Here is a 15,242-nt window from a genome sequence, read left to right on the forward strand (position 1 = left end):
CAAACTTCTTTTTTAAAAATAAAAACAGCTTTATTATAATTTATTTTCACCACCAATATCTACATAATCCACAAAGTAAATCAGTAAAAAACCCTCTTCTTTGACACCATTTTTTCTCAGTAGAACTCCTTCATTTATTAGTCCCTAAGAATTTGTTTAGGCAATTTCTTGTTGATTTTTCTTCTGATTACATCAGGTGATAATTCAGTCCTAAGATTAAGTGCTGAGTAGTCAAGCTGGTTAACTATTGATTTCTGTCTTCCTCCTGCCCCATTACTCATGTTTACAGCCATTCTGGTTTATATAAGGATGCCCCAAATATGTTGAAAAACCTGAATGTTAGAAGCAAAACAAAACCAAACTAAATTGATTGCATAGTTGGAACTGGAATCAACAGATAACTCTACATGTTTGGAGAATTCCAGCCTTAGCACCTCCCACAATGTGTTCATTTTCTATGGAGCGTGAATTGTATATTTCCTGGTATACTGGACACGGCTCTGAGTCCCTTGAGGAGATAGGGCAGTATATAAATAAAGTTTTTTTTATTTATTATTCCGTCACATGAGCTTGTTGTGTTGTTTCTGACCTACGACAACCCTAAGGTCATGAGGTTTTCTGAGCAAATGTCTTCAGAATATTTACCCTTGTCTTCTTCTGTGGCTGAGAGCATATCACTGGCCCAAGATAACCCAGTGGGTTTCATGGCTGAGTGAGGTAATGAACCCTGGTCTCCAGAATTGCATTCCAACACTCAAATGACTACACTGCTTTGAACCTCAGAAAGCCTCCCATCTGTACTCCAAACATGTAGGAAAAAATAAACAAGAGTCTCAAAGTATATTATAAAACAAAAAAAAATCACAATCGATATTTCACTGCAATTTAAAACAAATATAAAACAGAAGAATTATAGCAGTCATCTGATAAAGAGGGCACTCATCAGAAGCATTAAATATGGAATGTGCCCCGTTCCTTCTGGCAAAGTCCCAGCACAGTACCAAACAGTGATAACATTAAGATTGTTAACTAGAATTGCCCTCCCTTAGAAAGAGCTCCATGGTGCCTATGTGGTCCTAGGGAAAGGTAGCTTGTGGCCCTCAACATGTTTTTAGGTTGATTCCTATGACCCTTCATCACTGGCTAACGTTTGCTAAGGCTGATGGGAGTTGCAGTCCAAAACCTGGACAGCTGCAGATTGCCAATCCTTGGCTAGTACTTCTGTGTTATCTCTGTATGACTCACTACAAAGCAAGCCTCATATATCAATTTCCAATGCAGAGTGAATATATGCACAAATAGGAACTAAATGCTAGGTAACATTAAATACAGTCAATTTGTTAGGGAACACACAGGGAGCATGGATCCAGCTTACTATTTCAGAACTGCATGTGGATCAATCTCCAACCCTATGCCTCCTGTGGTAACATGTCAATATAGCCTTCCAGGTATCCTGTATAGGCAGCAGATAGCAAACACCTCAAATAGATTTTAAACCAGAGGTGGGGAACATTTGGCCTTCCAAACATTTGGGCTTGGTAGAGATTGGAAAACTGACTTTTCTGGATTACAATGTCTCGAATCTAACAGCCAATGACATCCACAATACTGGACTATGATGGATGGGATGATGGATGGATGAGAGTTGGAACATCTCTGGAAGGCCTAGAGCAGGGGTCCTCAAACTTTTTAAGCCGAGGGCCGGTCCACAATCCTTCAGACTGTTGAGGGGCCGGATTATCATTTGAAAAAAAAATACAAATAAATTCCGATGCACACTGCACATGTCTTATTTGTAGTGCAAAAACAACAACAATGAAAGAACAATACAATATTTAAAAATAAAAATAATGTTAACCAACATACATTTATCAGGATTTCAATGGAAAGTGTGCTCCTGCTTCTGGCCAATGAGATAGTCAAGTTAATTAGGGTTGTTGTTGTTGTTGTTGTTGTTGTGTGCCTTCAAGTCATTTCAGACTTTGGGCTAGCCTAAGTCTAAAATGTATTTATTTATTATTTATTTATTTACTGCATTTATTTACTACATTTGTATCACACCCTTCTCACCCCAAAGGGGACTCAGAGTGGCTTACAAATTATATGTACATACAATATATTATATTATTAGCATAGCACAATATTAGCATTATATATTACTTTATTGAACTATACCACTATACTGTAATATTATTAGTAATATTATATGTAATATAGAATATATAATTAATATTATTATTATATGGTATTATTATTAGTGTTATATTGTATTACATTATAATATTATTATCAATATTATATGTATATACAATATATTATATTATAAAACTGAGGGCGGGGGCCAGGTAAATGACCTCGGAGGGCAGCATCTGGCCCCCGGGCCTTAGTTTGGGGACCCCTAGCCTAGAGTTCCCTTTACCTTACACACTAAGTGGCACTGAAAAATCCACCCTCTTGTTTGGTATAGCCTTGAGAAACACCTGAATTTTTAGCCTGTTCTTCTTCTATAGGGATTGACTATCTGATTTTTTTTTCTCATAACTGCTTGAACAGCTCTCCACTGCCACCCTCCTGAATTGAACAAATAGCATGTCTGGGAAAAATGCATTTTGTTTCCTATTTGGAAGAATAGCTCTTTCAGAATTCTAATATTCAGCCCTCACCCCAATGGTACACTCCAAGGGGAAAATATTCAATGATTGCTGACTGCACGAACAGGCTCGTAAATAAGAGTGAAAGGACAGGGTAAGCCAGAAAGCAGAACATCAGATTTGATGACTAAAGACATAGTGAAGAATCCATGGAACAACCAGGACTAACAGACTCTTCAGAATCTCAGGCAGAGTTTGTAAAGGTTGCTTTTTGGGAATTCACCAAACAGCATGGCCATATTTGTTAGATGATTCTGAATGATGCAGCTCAAACTGAGGAAATATCCATGTTCTGGTGATTGGCTATTTCACATCACCAGCTCCAGCAGCTTCAATCACACCTCCCATCTTCCCCAACTACATTGGTTAGGGCTGGAGCCCCAAAATTATGAAAAAAAAATTCAATCACCAATCTTGCTTATGCTTAGAACCTGGGACCTTCTGCATGCAAAACATGTGCTCTGTCACTAAGCAATGACATCCCGCAACATCTATTCAAATGAAAGTAAGGGTGGGATTCAGTCTTTTGCAATTTTGGGAGTCCTTAAGATATAACCTGATGCAGATGCACAATTCCTAAAATGCCCTTGTATTACTGCTTCGTGGAAGAGGGAAGACCATTCTCTGCGAGGAAAGTATCAGTTCCTTGCACCATAGCCTTGTGTCCATGGCAGAATCATGCAACTGCTTCTAAAAATCAAAATGTCAGAATCCTCCAAGAAAAAGGATGGGCATTGATGCTACAAACATTTCAGTGGGATTATACTGAACAAGGCTACCTTCAACTGGCTGGCTGTGAATACCAGCAAAGATCTGGCAGAGGACATTTGACTATTTGGTTAAAGTGCCTGAAAATGGATGCTTTAAATAATTCCTGGCATTGCCCCTTGACTTCCCAAAATGTTTTTAAAAAGGCACGAGTAAACAAAGCGACCAACAAAATGGAATCAAAAGACTTCTTCACCCAGCTTTAGGCCTTTAACATCGTGGCTTCTTTCCGGCTGAGTTCACCTTTTCCATTAGGAGAAATATGTGCTCGGCAAACTCTCGGATGGCGCCACGGCCCCCATTACATTTGCAGATGTAGCTCGTGGCTTTCTGTGCAGCTGGGCAACCGTCGGCAGGAACAGCGCTCATACCGGCTTTCTTCAGGCACTCCACATCGGACTCTTCATTTCCTACAAGGAGAGAGATGTCACAACACATTCGGTCAGGTTTTTTTTTTAAGCACACAGCCAGCAGACAACTACAAGCTCAACCATTTACTTGTTAAGCACTGTGTTGCATTTAAAAGTGTTAGCAGCAAAAGGCAAGAAAAGAAACCTAGAAAACACAGGCGCAGTGCATTTTGCGCAAGAGAACTTTACGGCACCTTGGATTGCTTTAAATCAACACTACATTGTTACAGCCTTTTATTACCATTTTAACTGCCATTGGATCCTGGGATTTGAAGTTTGATGAGGTACTTAGAATTCTATGCGGCTCATTTTAATGTTGTATACAGTTCAGAGGAGCAGACCAGAGAATTCTAAGCACCACACCAACCTAAAAATCCAAGGATTTCATAGGATGAAGCCATGGTCCTTAAAGCAATATAAAGTTGCAACAACTGTGCAGTGTTGGATATCTCACTTGGGTTTTGCATGCATTTATTTAAGTGCAAGTATTTGCAAATTATTTACATCAAAAGCATAACAATATTCAAACACACCTCTTAAGACAATCCATATTTATATAACCTACATCTATATATATAAAAGAGTGATGGCATCACGGCAATTCACAAAACAACAAAAGTACAGGCCCCCCAACCTCAAAATTTGACAACACAACCCATCATCCATGCCTCAAGGTTGATACAACAAAAAGAAAAGAAAAATAAAGTCCTAATTAGAGGGAGAGCAATAATTTTTTTATCCAATTGCTGCCAGTTTAGAGGGCTAATCTCTGCCCACTTGGTTGCCTAGCAACCAGCCAAGGGACAGCCAGGTTTCAGTTAGGGGACAGGCAGATTTAGGCCTCACTGAGTCTTCTTCCACAGATTATCTAATTTGCACTGGATTATATGGCAGTGTAGACTCAAGGCCCTTCCACACAGCTATATAACCCATTTATAATCTTATATTATCTGCTTTGCACTGGATTATCTTGACTCCGCACTACCATATAATCCACTTCAGTGTGCATTTTATACAGCTGTGAAGAAGGGGCCTCAGATAATCCAGTTCTGAGCAGATAATATAAGATTAGAAATATACAGTAGAGTCTCACTTATCCAACGTAAACAGGCCAGCAGGATAAGTGAATGTTGGATAATAAGAAGGGATTCAGGAAAAGCCAATTAAACATCAAATTAGGTAATCGTTATACAAATTAAGCACCAAAACATCGTATTATACAACAAATTTGACAGAAAAAGTAGTTCCATGCGCAGTAATGCTATGTAGTATTTACAGTAGAGTCTCACTTATCCAACACTCGCTTATCCAACGTTCTGGATTATCCAACGCATTTTTGTAGTCAATGCTTTCAATATATCGTGATATTTTGGTGCTAAATTCATAAATCCAGTAATTTCTACATAGAATTACTGTGTATTGAACTACTTTTTCTTCCAAATTTGTTGTCTAACATGATGTTTTGGTCCTTAATTTGTGAAATCATAACTTAATTTGATGTTTAATAGGCTTATCCTTAATCCCTCCTTATTATCCAACATATTCGCTTATCCAACATTCTGCCGGCCCGTTTATGTTGGATAAGTGAGACTCTACTGTACTGTATTTACAAAAATACCGCTAAAATATCACAATGAATTTAAACATTGATTATGAAAAGGCAGACTGCGTTGGATAATCCAGAACATTGTATAAGCGAATGTTGGATAAGTGAGATTCTTCTTTAATATGAAATAATTACTGGGATAGAATAATGCAGAACAATATAATCTCTAAAACCAGGACAGTAAATAAACAGGGGAATTCCACACAGGAAACAATCAGGGCCAGCTAACACCTCCCAACAAAGTATTCCCATCCTCAAAGTCTGGCAAATCCTCTGTTTTCTCAGGGCCACAGACAGTAGAAGCACATAAAATATCGCAAACAACACCACTCTGAAAACAAGGGAATTCCAGACAGGAAACAATCAGGGCCAGCTAACACCTCCCAACAAAAAATTCACTCAGGGAGGAAACAGCCAGGCTTTAAAGCTACAAGGCCATTACATCCTAATCATTTTTCCTAATTGCAGCATTCATACTTGCCTCCAACAAACAAAAAAAACCAATCAGAAATATTGTATATTCACAGCCTTTAGGAAATAATATCCCCTGATGGCGCAGCGTGTTAAAGCGCTGAGCTACTGAACTTCTGGACTGAAAGGCCGCAGGTTTGAATTGGGGGAGCGGAGAGAGCCCCCACTGTTAGCTCCAGCTTCTGCAAACCCAGAAGTTCAAAAACATGCAAATGTGAGTGCATCAATAGGTACTGCTCCGGCGGGAAGGTAACGCCGCTCCATGTAGTCATCCCACATGACCTTGGAGGAGTCTACGGACAACGCCGGCTCTTCGGCTTAGAAATGGAGATGAGCCCCAACCCCCAGAGTCAGACACGACTGGACTTAATGTCTGGGGAAAATCTTTACCCTTGACCTTAACTACCACCAATTCCTCAATACTTTATTTCCCATACCACCATACTTCGCCACAGCAACGCGTGGCCGGGCACAGCTAGTTATATATAAATCTAAGATAGCCTGAGCAAATTTGCAACAATTATTATGTCTTCAACATACACTTCTGCATTTTAGATACACTTGTGTGTACTATTTGCGTAAATCCTCTCTTTTTTCCCATATCTGGCAAAAAGCCGTCCCCTGCTAATCTTGAAACTCATGTTGGATTTTCTAGGGAATTTCCACACAGTCTGGACCCAAGATGTGAATTAATAAAGAACAGAATGAATAAAGAATGGAAATTGGCTTCCACTTAGGAAAGGAGAAAGAGGACAACCTAACCTAAGTATGCCACTTCCTTCCAGCACAACCCCATTTCCTTCCTCCATTTCTCTACAAGTTGTAGCTTGTCTGTCACGCTGACTTCCATAACACAATCCAGCGTCACGGCAGAAAGCATCTTGGCCGAGCATTTCCTCTCAGAGATCATCCGCACCTAGAAAAAACAAAGAGAAATCAGATAAAGCAAACATCTACTGAACATGACCTGGTAGGGCAGAAGGATTTCGATGGAAGCAAAAAGAGAGACACCAAATGATGATATATATATTGAAAATGTCTTTCCCTATCATGTAAGAGAGTACCATTATCAACTGAAGCAACTATGGAATGTAGAGCTGGTTGATGATAGGCAAATTCATGCATGAGGGATCTAATCTCAGTGACACACTGAATTGTTAATGTTGTGTGCCTTCAAGTTTTTTCCTAGATTTTAGAGGAGATAGCTTTTGAAAGAAATTCTTCATTAGCCATCCTCAAACTGACTCTCCTCATGGTTCCTTGGACTACAACCCCTTCATCCTAACCAGCTGCGGAAAGTATGAGTTATAATCCAGTATAGTTGGAAGGCTCCACAACTGGAGACGTTGGTGCATGCTGTTGCTAATCTTCTATCACATAACTCCGGTTGAACTCCTCAGAAGTACAACAGATGCCTTGTATCTGGAGGAGAAATATCCCAGGACTTTGTGTGGATTTGTGAAACTGTGAATAATAGCAAATTCCCTGAGCAAATGACTTCTGGCAGAAGCATGCTGGGATATCACACTGCAGGTCCTGAAAAATGATGCAAAAGAACTTCAGCATTCCGCTCTTATTATTCTCCAGCATGCTGCCTCTGAATAAAAAAGCATTGATACAAGTGTCATTATCTCAGAGGATGTGCTCTAGCACAATGTAGAGATTTGAGTGTTAAATCAAGACTTTTGGGACACCCGGATTCAAATCTCCCCTCCTTTGGAGATGGAAAGGGGAAGGGGACCATTGAAACAAGCATGCCAAGAAACACTTGGATATGATCACTGTAAGAGTTGATTTGAAAGCACATAACAGTAGCAGTAATTACACAATACTAGCTGGGACTAATAACCGGGTTTAAGCCTTGAAATTTTTAGTGCTCAAAATATATTATGCATATTACTTGGTTGTGTTTCCTATGATAGAACAAAGAAATAGCCTAGTTCGAATCATGCCTTTGTTCCAATTTTATTGATTTCACTGTAGGGTTTGAGATAAATTATCCCCATCTTCCCCAGCTCCATCCTATTTGCAAATACGGAGATAATAATACCAATCTCCCTTGTAAAATGCATGTATCAGAAACCAAAACTACCCTAGCACTACAAATGCTGAATTGTTAACACCTGTATATTTTACGACAAAGTTTTCCAAACTGAGTGTCGGGACATGTTAGTGTGTCAACCCCAGTGTTTAGGTGTGTCACACAAATATAAAGAGTACGTATATGTGAAATAGGCCAATCCTATATTTTTAAGCATGTCAATGAAAGGTTTTCATAAGATGTGTTGTGTTCCCATACATTTTATTATAGTTTACATATGTGTCTGTATATTATATAAGGGGTTGGTTTAGCCTCTGGTTTACTAATGAAACTAAATTACTGTGTCATGAAATGATCAATGTCTAAAAGGTCTGTCACCAACATGAAATGTTTGGGGAGCTGTTTTACAGAATCTTTTCCTCTTCAGTTAAGTATAAGAAAAGGCTGCTAGCCAATCAGGGCAGCAAAGGCTTGCCAAGCTCTTCTCTTCTGAACTCTTAAGTCTCAAAGTCATCACCAGCCATGTATCTGGAGGCTTCCCTTTGTAATCTTGAGATCTAGAAAGTCACCTTCCTTAAATGAATGACAACTTCTTCCAGAAATACCCTGTAAATCATTCCAAATGCAACAGATTAAAAAAGTACCTCAACACCTCTTTTCTGAAGCAAGTTAATCCCCACAGCATCTCTGACATCATAGGAAACTATCTCCTTCGCATCTTCTGAAACATAGATGTGGCCAGTGGTGAGGCATCCATCAATAGTACAAACCAGCAGTTTCACCTCCTTCAGGGTCTCTTTACCAAAGTAGCCATACCTGGAAACAAGGGTAGAGCAATTGTAGATAAGGGTGGACAATGTGTTGAAAGTTGCCCTGGGAAAGCAAGAGTCATAAAATCATAGTTGAAGAGATTCCAAGGAGCATCCAGTCCAAACCTGTTCTGTCATGCAACACAATTAAATACCTCCAGGCAGATGGCCATCCAGCCTCTATTTCAAAATTGCCAAAGCTGATCCTACCACATTCAAAAGCAGCATAATTTCACTGTCAAACAGCTCTTATTGTCAGTAATTTCTTCCTGATGTTTAGATGGAATCTCTTTTTCCTGCAGTTTGAATCTGTTTCTTTAGGTTTCTTGAGCAGAAGAAATCAAGACAGGTCCATCTTCAAAATGGCATCCTTTCAAATATCGAAAGATTTCCATCTTAACCTTTTCATAAGGCTAAACACACCCGAATCCCTTATAGGGCTTGGCTCCCATACCTTTCACCATTTTGGTCAGTCCCTCTGGACACCTTCTAGCTTGTCAATGTGCTTCTTGAACTGTGGTGCCCAGAACTGGACACAGTATTCCAGGTGAAGTCTCACCTAATCAGAATAAAGTGGTACTATTACTTCTCTCAATCTAGATACTATACTACTATCGATGCAGCCTGTAATGACTTTTTTAGCTGCGGCATCACATTGTTGATTCATGTTAAACTTATGGTCTACTTATGACACTGGTTGTTTTCAAGCCAAGAGTCACCCATCCTATATCCAGGCATCTTATTTGTTACACCTAAGTGCATTACTTTATACTACTCCCTGTTGAAATGCATTTCATTAGTTATTAGTATTAGTTATCCCTCCCAATTTGGTGTTATCTGAAAATTTAATAAGCATGTCCGATATTCAGTCATCAAAGTCATTGAAAAGGGATCTAGGACATAACCCTGTAGTACCCCAACAGTCTTTCTAGAATAAAGTCAGTTAATGCACCCTTTGGGTTTGATTGGTCAACCAACTACACTATGCAAAAATACTTGGAAAAAAATCTGTTCCTGGTTTGAAAGTGTTATTTCCTGTTTAATTGTGCGGTACTTACTTTGAAAGTAGTTGTTATACTCCAGAAACTTTGTTTTTGTGACTGCCACAAACTATGTTGAATTGATTGGGACTCGATATTATTCATTGAAAAACTATGGCAAAAGGTGCTTCAGGATGTCCCACAAAAAAATCTGCAGTTTAATAATTTTTTCCATATTTTTATGATAGAACCAATTAGGAAATGACATTTATAAACCAGGAACAAAAATTGTGTTACATAGTGTTATCAATCCACCTAACAGTAGCATTGTCTAGCCCAGTTTCTTTCAGATGTTGGAACACCTGCATCTGCATATACGTATATAATGGGAGATGCGATCCACATCTAAACTTGAAATTCATTTATGTTTCGTACACATTAAATCAGCCTGAAGATAGTTGTATACAATTTTGTGAATGAAACGAAGTCTGTGTACATTAAAAAAAAAAAGCAAAGGTATTGCTATCTCAATCTAAATGGACAATTTTGGAGTATTTTGGATTTAGGAATTCTGGATCAACATATAATTAATTCTGACAACTGAATAAATTGGCACTGTGAAATTACAAAAGGGGAGAATTATCACAATAAATAAGAAAATCTGTTTTCGTTTTTACCTCAGGACCCTTTGCTCTGCAATCGGCCAGTCAATGTCAACATCTATATCCACGCTGTGCTCGGCACGCATTTCATAATAAGCCATTTTCCCACCCTAAGCAAAATTAAAAGAAGCATCAACTGGTTTTACTGAAACAAACTGATGGATGATCTGGGCTGCTTAGCATGCAGGTGTTCCACATTCACCATCTATGGGGTACAAACAAGTGTGCAAAATAGCAGGAAGATGCGCTCAGTCCCTGAAGAAGAAAAGTCAGAAAGACCTCATTGAGGGACAGTCATGTTGAAGAAAACAGTTTGCTTAGTTACAGAAAACACTATCAAGTACCTAAGAATTTCAAATTAGGTAAATACGTACAAAACATTCTGAGCTATGTTCCAAAACATCTCAACACATTCTATTGATATGATAACAGCTAAAATAATGAAGTAAGACACAAAGAGTAAGCATGATGTGTACAGTTGGCAACTTTGCATGACTATCTTAGCTTTTTGTTACTCAATTGCTGCTTTTGTAACATTCTATATAAAGTTTATTTTATTGCTTATTTGGGGTAGAACCCCAGGATCTGAAGCCAGGGCTTACCCAGCACTATGCCATTAAATAAACTGCCCAAGTCAGTCTACTATCATACTTCATTTATTCATGAACTGCAAAGAGCTTAAAATATTCTAATTCACCCCATTCTCCAGCAGCAGACAGCATCCCCCAACTCTCTGGGATGAAGGAAGGATAAGGTCACATTCCAGCATTAAGTGGAACAAAAGGCAGGGACCAAAAATACAGCATATTTTAGGTTAAAACTCTTTAAGCTTAAAGCCCAAACATCTGACTTTAATGTTTAAGCTTAAAATGAGGGATTTGAATGATTTCCCTCTCCCCAAGAAAATGGTATAAAAAAAGCTTAGACACCCCTCTTCTGGTCCCTCCTTGTATTACATGACATTAAAGAGTTCTGAAAGGATAACTGTATCACTTGGGAGTCTCAAAACTAGCCTAGATCTCTATGCCCACAGTAGAAAAAAATATATGAATTTTTATAAAAACAGTAATTAATGCCAGCACCAACCTGCAAATACCCCTTTTCAATCAAGGCTCTTTTGGCAAAATAAAAGGACCCATTTTCATACAGCTCTCCATCCCAGTCCTGGCGCCGTGGCCGTTTGGCCGGGTTCAGATTTTGTGGCACAGTCACGTCACACACTACACAAAAAGAGAGTGGGGGAATATGCTGCAAATAAATGAAATGCAAAAATGCTTTGCTGAAATCTTACATGCCTTTCTGATCTTTCAAAAGGGAGGGACAGCACACATCATTTCCAGTTTCACAACCATTAAGGCATAGTATTGTCTTCCCAAACATGCTAGATCTGTCTTCAATTCTGCTGTCCCTCGAGCTTGCAACACTTAGTTATGTCTCACATATCATGTTGTAATTGTCACCTTGAAATGGTTTTTATTTTACCCATTTTTAATTGGCTTATGTTCCCATTAGTTGCAATGGTAGCAACAGATGGTAGTTATTGATATTATTCTATTAATATCCCTCCTTTCCCCCAATATAAGTAGCATTAAGCAGTTGGAAACGTGGATATACCTCCTTTTTTGATTTCGCTCCACCTAAACTGGTGACGCCTCACAACAGAGAAAACAGAGTCAAACCCATCCTCCTGGATCATTTTGGCCACTCTGATAAGATCGGTGGGATGCAAACAGGGAGAGGTTGCTTGAATGTTTCCTATAACATCAACTTCTGGGGAAGAAAGGAGAATAACACAGAGGAAATAAAGACTATAAAATACACTGGATGTTTTTATGTGTATAGCAGGACAGGGGAAACTTCAGGCCTCCCTCCAGGTGTTTTGAAGTCCAAAATACCCAGACGGCCAAAGTTTGCCCATGCCTGGTCTAAAACATGTTGCCCAAAAGACACTGGAATCCCCCAAAGTAATGTTTACAAGCTCTGCTTTTCAGTGCTTTCTTAATATCGGGCATTGGTGTTTATAAATATATTTCCTAACAACCCTCAGAATGATTATATTGATTCAAACCACACCGTCATGATACTGGAGAAATTCCACAATGGCGTCCATGGAGGTGGAGGAATCTTTGGACACTTCTGAGCTCCTTCGATGAACCTGAGCTCCAAACTGCTTGGCCACTTTCTCAATTTCATCGTGGTCCGTGGAAACCCAAACACTGTTTGGAGACAACAACAACAAGTACCAGTCTTACAAACAAAGAAGGACTAAGGCTGATGCTTACTCAGAGACAGAAATAAGATAGACCTTGTAATCTAAGAAATTGGAAGACGAGGAATAATGATTCCGTGGGTCTATATTCCTTTTTCACTATTAGCCATGGTAGCAGCAATGAGTTTGCCAAGAATCTAATGACAAATCATTCTTCTGTTAATTGAGGATAGCAGTTGACCCATCATGCATAGCAAATCTGTAAACAGACCATCATGTGATTTCCAATTATATTGTTAGGACCATAGAAGGAAATTGATATAATAGTAATTTCCACATCAAATAAAAGAGCTGAATAAACTGGAAAGGCCACATAGGCTGATCCCATGAGTATTTACTTACTAACAAGGAAGCCTCAAAAGAATCAGTGAAGTATGTTTCTAAAAGGCGAGATGTAGCATTGTAACCATAACTCCAACAGAGAGGCTTTTACTGAAAACATAAATGTTCAAGACTGAAAAGATCCAATGTTATTTCACTTTGGGTGCATCTACACTTCAGAACTGATGCAGTTTGACATCACTTCGCTGCCATAACTCAATGCTACCAGATTCTGAGAGTTGTATTTTGGTGAGGCACCATAACTCTTTGGCAGAGATGGCTAAAGGTTTTGAGAAACTTCAACTCCCAGGATTCCATAGCACTGAGCCATGGCAGTAAAAGTCGTGTCAAATTGCACTCATTCATTCTACAGTGTAGATGCAACTATAGTCTTTTGACATCTAGCTCTCAAAGAAGTCTGAAAACCTCTCTTAATTTTTTTCTGTCAGGATTTTAAATGTCACAGGTTTGTCATGGAACATGTGTTCACCTGGGGATATTATCAGATACCATCAGGTTACTGGCTAAATACAATATCTGTATCATCTTCATCTTCTTCCCACTAACGATGTCACAAATTTAACATCTTATATAAGGAACACTATATTACTATGCCATTGTATATTATGGGAATTGAGCATCCACAAATTTCAGTATTCATGGATGTCCTGTAACCAAACTCAGCAAATACTGGATAGAAAGGAAATAAAATGTGACTGGTATCTTCAGAGTTAACACAAATAATGAAGCCAATTCTGGGCGTTCAGCCACCTATCTATCAACAAGAAAGCAAAACAAATACAGGACAGTCCGGTTGTGAGAGCTTAAAACAGTGTACTTATAATGCAATTGTCTAAAAATGACAAACGGATTTGCAAATCCTGCAAAGAAAAGGCAGAGGAACCACACCTGTTTCAATAATAGCGCATTACTGAGCCATTATATATTGCTTTCAACTCCTGTATTTCCACTGAATGTGAATTCTTCTTCATGGAAAAATAAGACATCCCCTGAAGATAAGACCTAGAGCATCTTTGGGAGATACTGTCTTATTTTCAGAGAAACACGGTAATACTAAATAAGAATGCATAATGAGATACTGTGTGAATCCAAACCCCAAATTAATTTACCCTTCATATACAATTTATACAGGTAGCCTATAGGTAATTGCATATAATGTTTTTTTGAATGCTTAATGAGGTATCTTGGAATGTAAACCACAAATTCATTTACCCTTCATATACACATTATACAATAGTTTCAAAATAAGTGTATTGAACGTTATATATATGTGTGTGTGTGTGTATATATATATGCATGAAACAATGTTCGTGCACAGAAAGCACAACTACCACTGTCTCAGCCATGTATGCAATTCTGGTGGTCAATCTGTAACCCCGAAGTCAAGCCTGGCAACAAAAGAACTGAACCCCTTTGAATAAGAGCGGGAGGGGGAAATTGACGCATGCGCACACCTCTGAAAGACGCCCGAATCGAGGGCTGCCCTCAGCACCCAGCCAATCAGCGGGACCCCTGCGAGGAGCTTAATGTTCTTCAGCGGGATGCCTTTGCTTCCGCCGCGGGCCAGTATTAATGCTGCCAGGTGCGAAGGCGGCCGCTCAGCGTCTCCCGACGGCCGGCAGAAGGCGGGAGCAGGCAAAGCAGACGCGGCGGCAGCCATGACTCTCTGAGGGAAAACCGGGAACCTGTCACTCCCCGCTTAGGCCCCGCCCACTCACGCAGCGGTGACGCAGTCACGCACCGTCGTGGCCATGAGGGAAAACTTGTCTCTCTGCAGCACCCACTCACGCAGCGGTGACGCAATCACGCCCAGACATGTACTTTGAGGCGACTTTCTGCCTCAAAGCATCCTGGGAGTAGTAGTTCTATAGGGAAGCCATTTTTGTGGACTTATAATGGGTTGCGCCTGAAGTAATGTCTAATTCCAGCAGAGGGCTGCCTGGCCACATCTGAGGACCGTATTATATATTCTTGCGGCTGCCTTTCATGGAAAAATGCAAAAATCTGTGCTTTGTTAGTTTGTTTGGTTATATATTTTGTCATGTTTCTGCTTCTCAAGTCACCTGTGTGGTGATCCAGTCACAGTCTATAGCAGGCCTGGGCCAGCTTGGGCCCTCCAGGTGTTTTGGACTACAACTCCCACAATTCCTAACAGCCTATCGGCTGTTAGGAATTGTGGGAGTTGTAGTCCAAAACACCTGGAGGGCCCAAGCTGGCCCAGGCCTGCTCTATA

At 39.6% G+C, this 15,242-nt stretch overlaps 1 protein-coding gene across 2 annotated transcripts; it reads right to left on the bottom strand.

Moving 5' to 3' along the window:
* Positions 1 to 5: 5 nt before the first annotated feature.
* Positions 6 to 14,723, bottom strand: cmas (cytidine monophosphate N-acetylneuraminic acid synthetase). 2 transcript variants are annotated; one of them, XM_008110332.2, is made up of 8 exons: positions 14,464 to 14,723; positions 12,472 to 12,614; positions 12,013 to 12,165; positions 11,485 to 11,618; positions 10,414 to 10,508; positions 8,592 to 8,763; positions 6,669 to 6,822; positions 6 to 3,829 (listed from the first exon to the last, which is right to left on the bottom strand). In XM_008110332.2, exons 1-8 carry the CDS (start codon positions 14,667 to 14,669, stop codon positions 3,630 to 3,632), a joined length of 1,257 nt encoding a protein of 418 aa, XP_008108539.1. In that variant the 5' UTR covers positions 14,670 to 14,723; the 3' UTR covers positions 6 to 3,629. The 2 variants fall into 2 exon arrangements, with proteins under 2 accessions (XP_008108539.1, XP_062839288.1); XM_062983218.1 differs by having other exon boundaries at positions 12,013 to 12,168.
* Between the last annotated feature and the right edge of the window lie 519 nt (positions 14,724 to 15,242).

The sequence above is a fragment of the Anolis carolinensis genome, chromosome 5, assembly GCF_035594765.1.
Source record: "Anolis carolinensis isolate JA03-04 chromosome 5, rAnoCar3.1.pri, whole genome shotgun sequence".
Taxonomy (NCBI): domain Eukaryota; kingdom Metazoa; phylum Chordata; class Lepidosauria; order Squamata; family Dactyloidae; genus Anolis; species Anolis carolinensis.

Bases quoted from the DNA above. Each gene is read 5' to 3' on its own strand.
- cmas (XM_062983218.1), bottom strand. From the start codon at position 14,669: ATGGCTGCCGCCGCGTCTGCTTTGCCTGCTCCCGCCTTCTGCCGGCCG. The intron at 12,615-14,463 runs GTGTGCGCATGC...GTCTCCAAACAG, and splicing joins GATTCGGGCGTCTTTCAGAG to TGTTTGGGTTTCCACGGACC. The intron at 12,169-12,471 runs GTGTGGTTTGAA...TTTCTTCCCCAG, and splicing joins ATTTCTCCAGTATCATGACG to AAGTTGATGTTATAGGAAAC.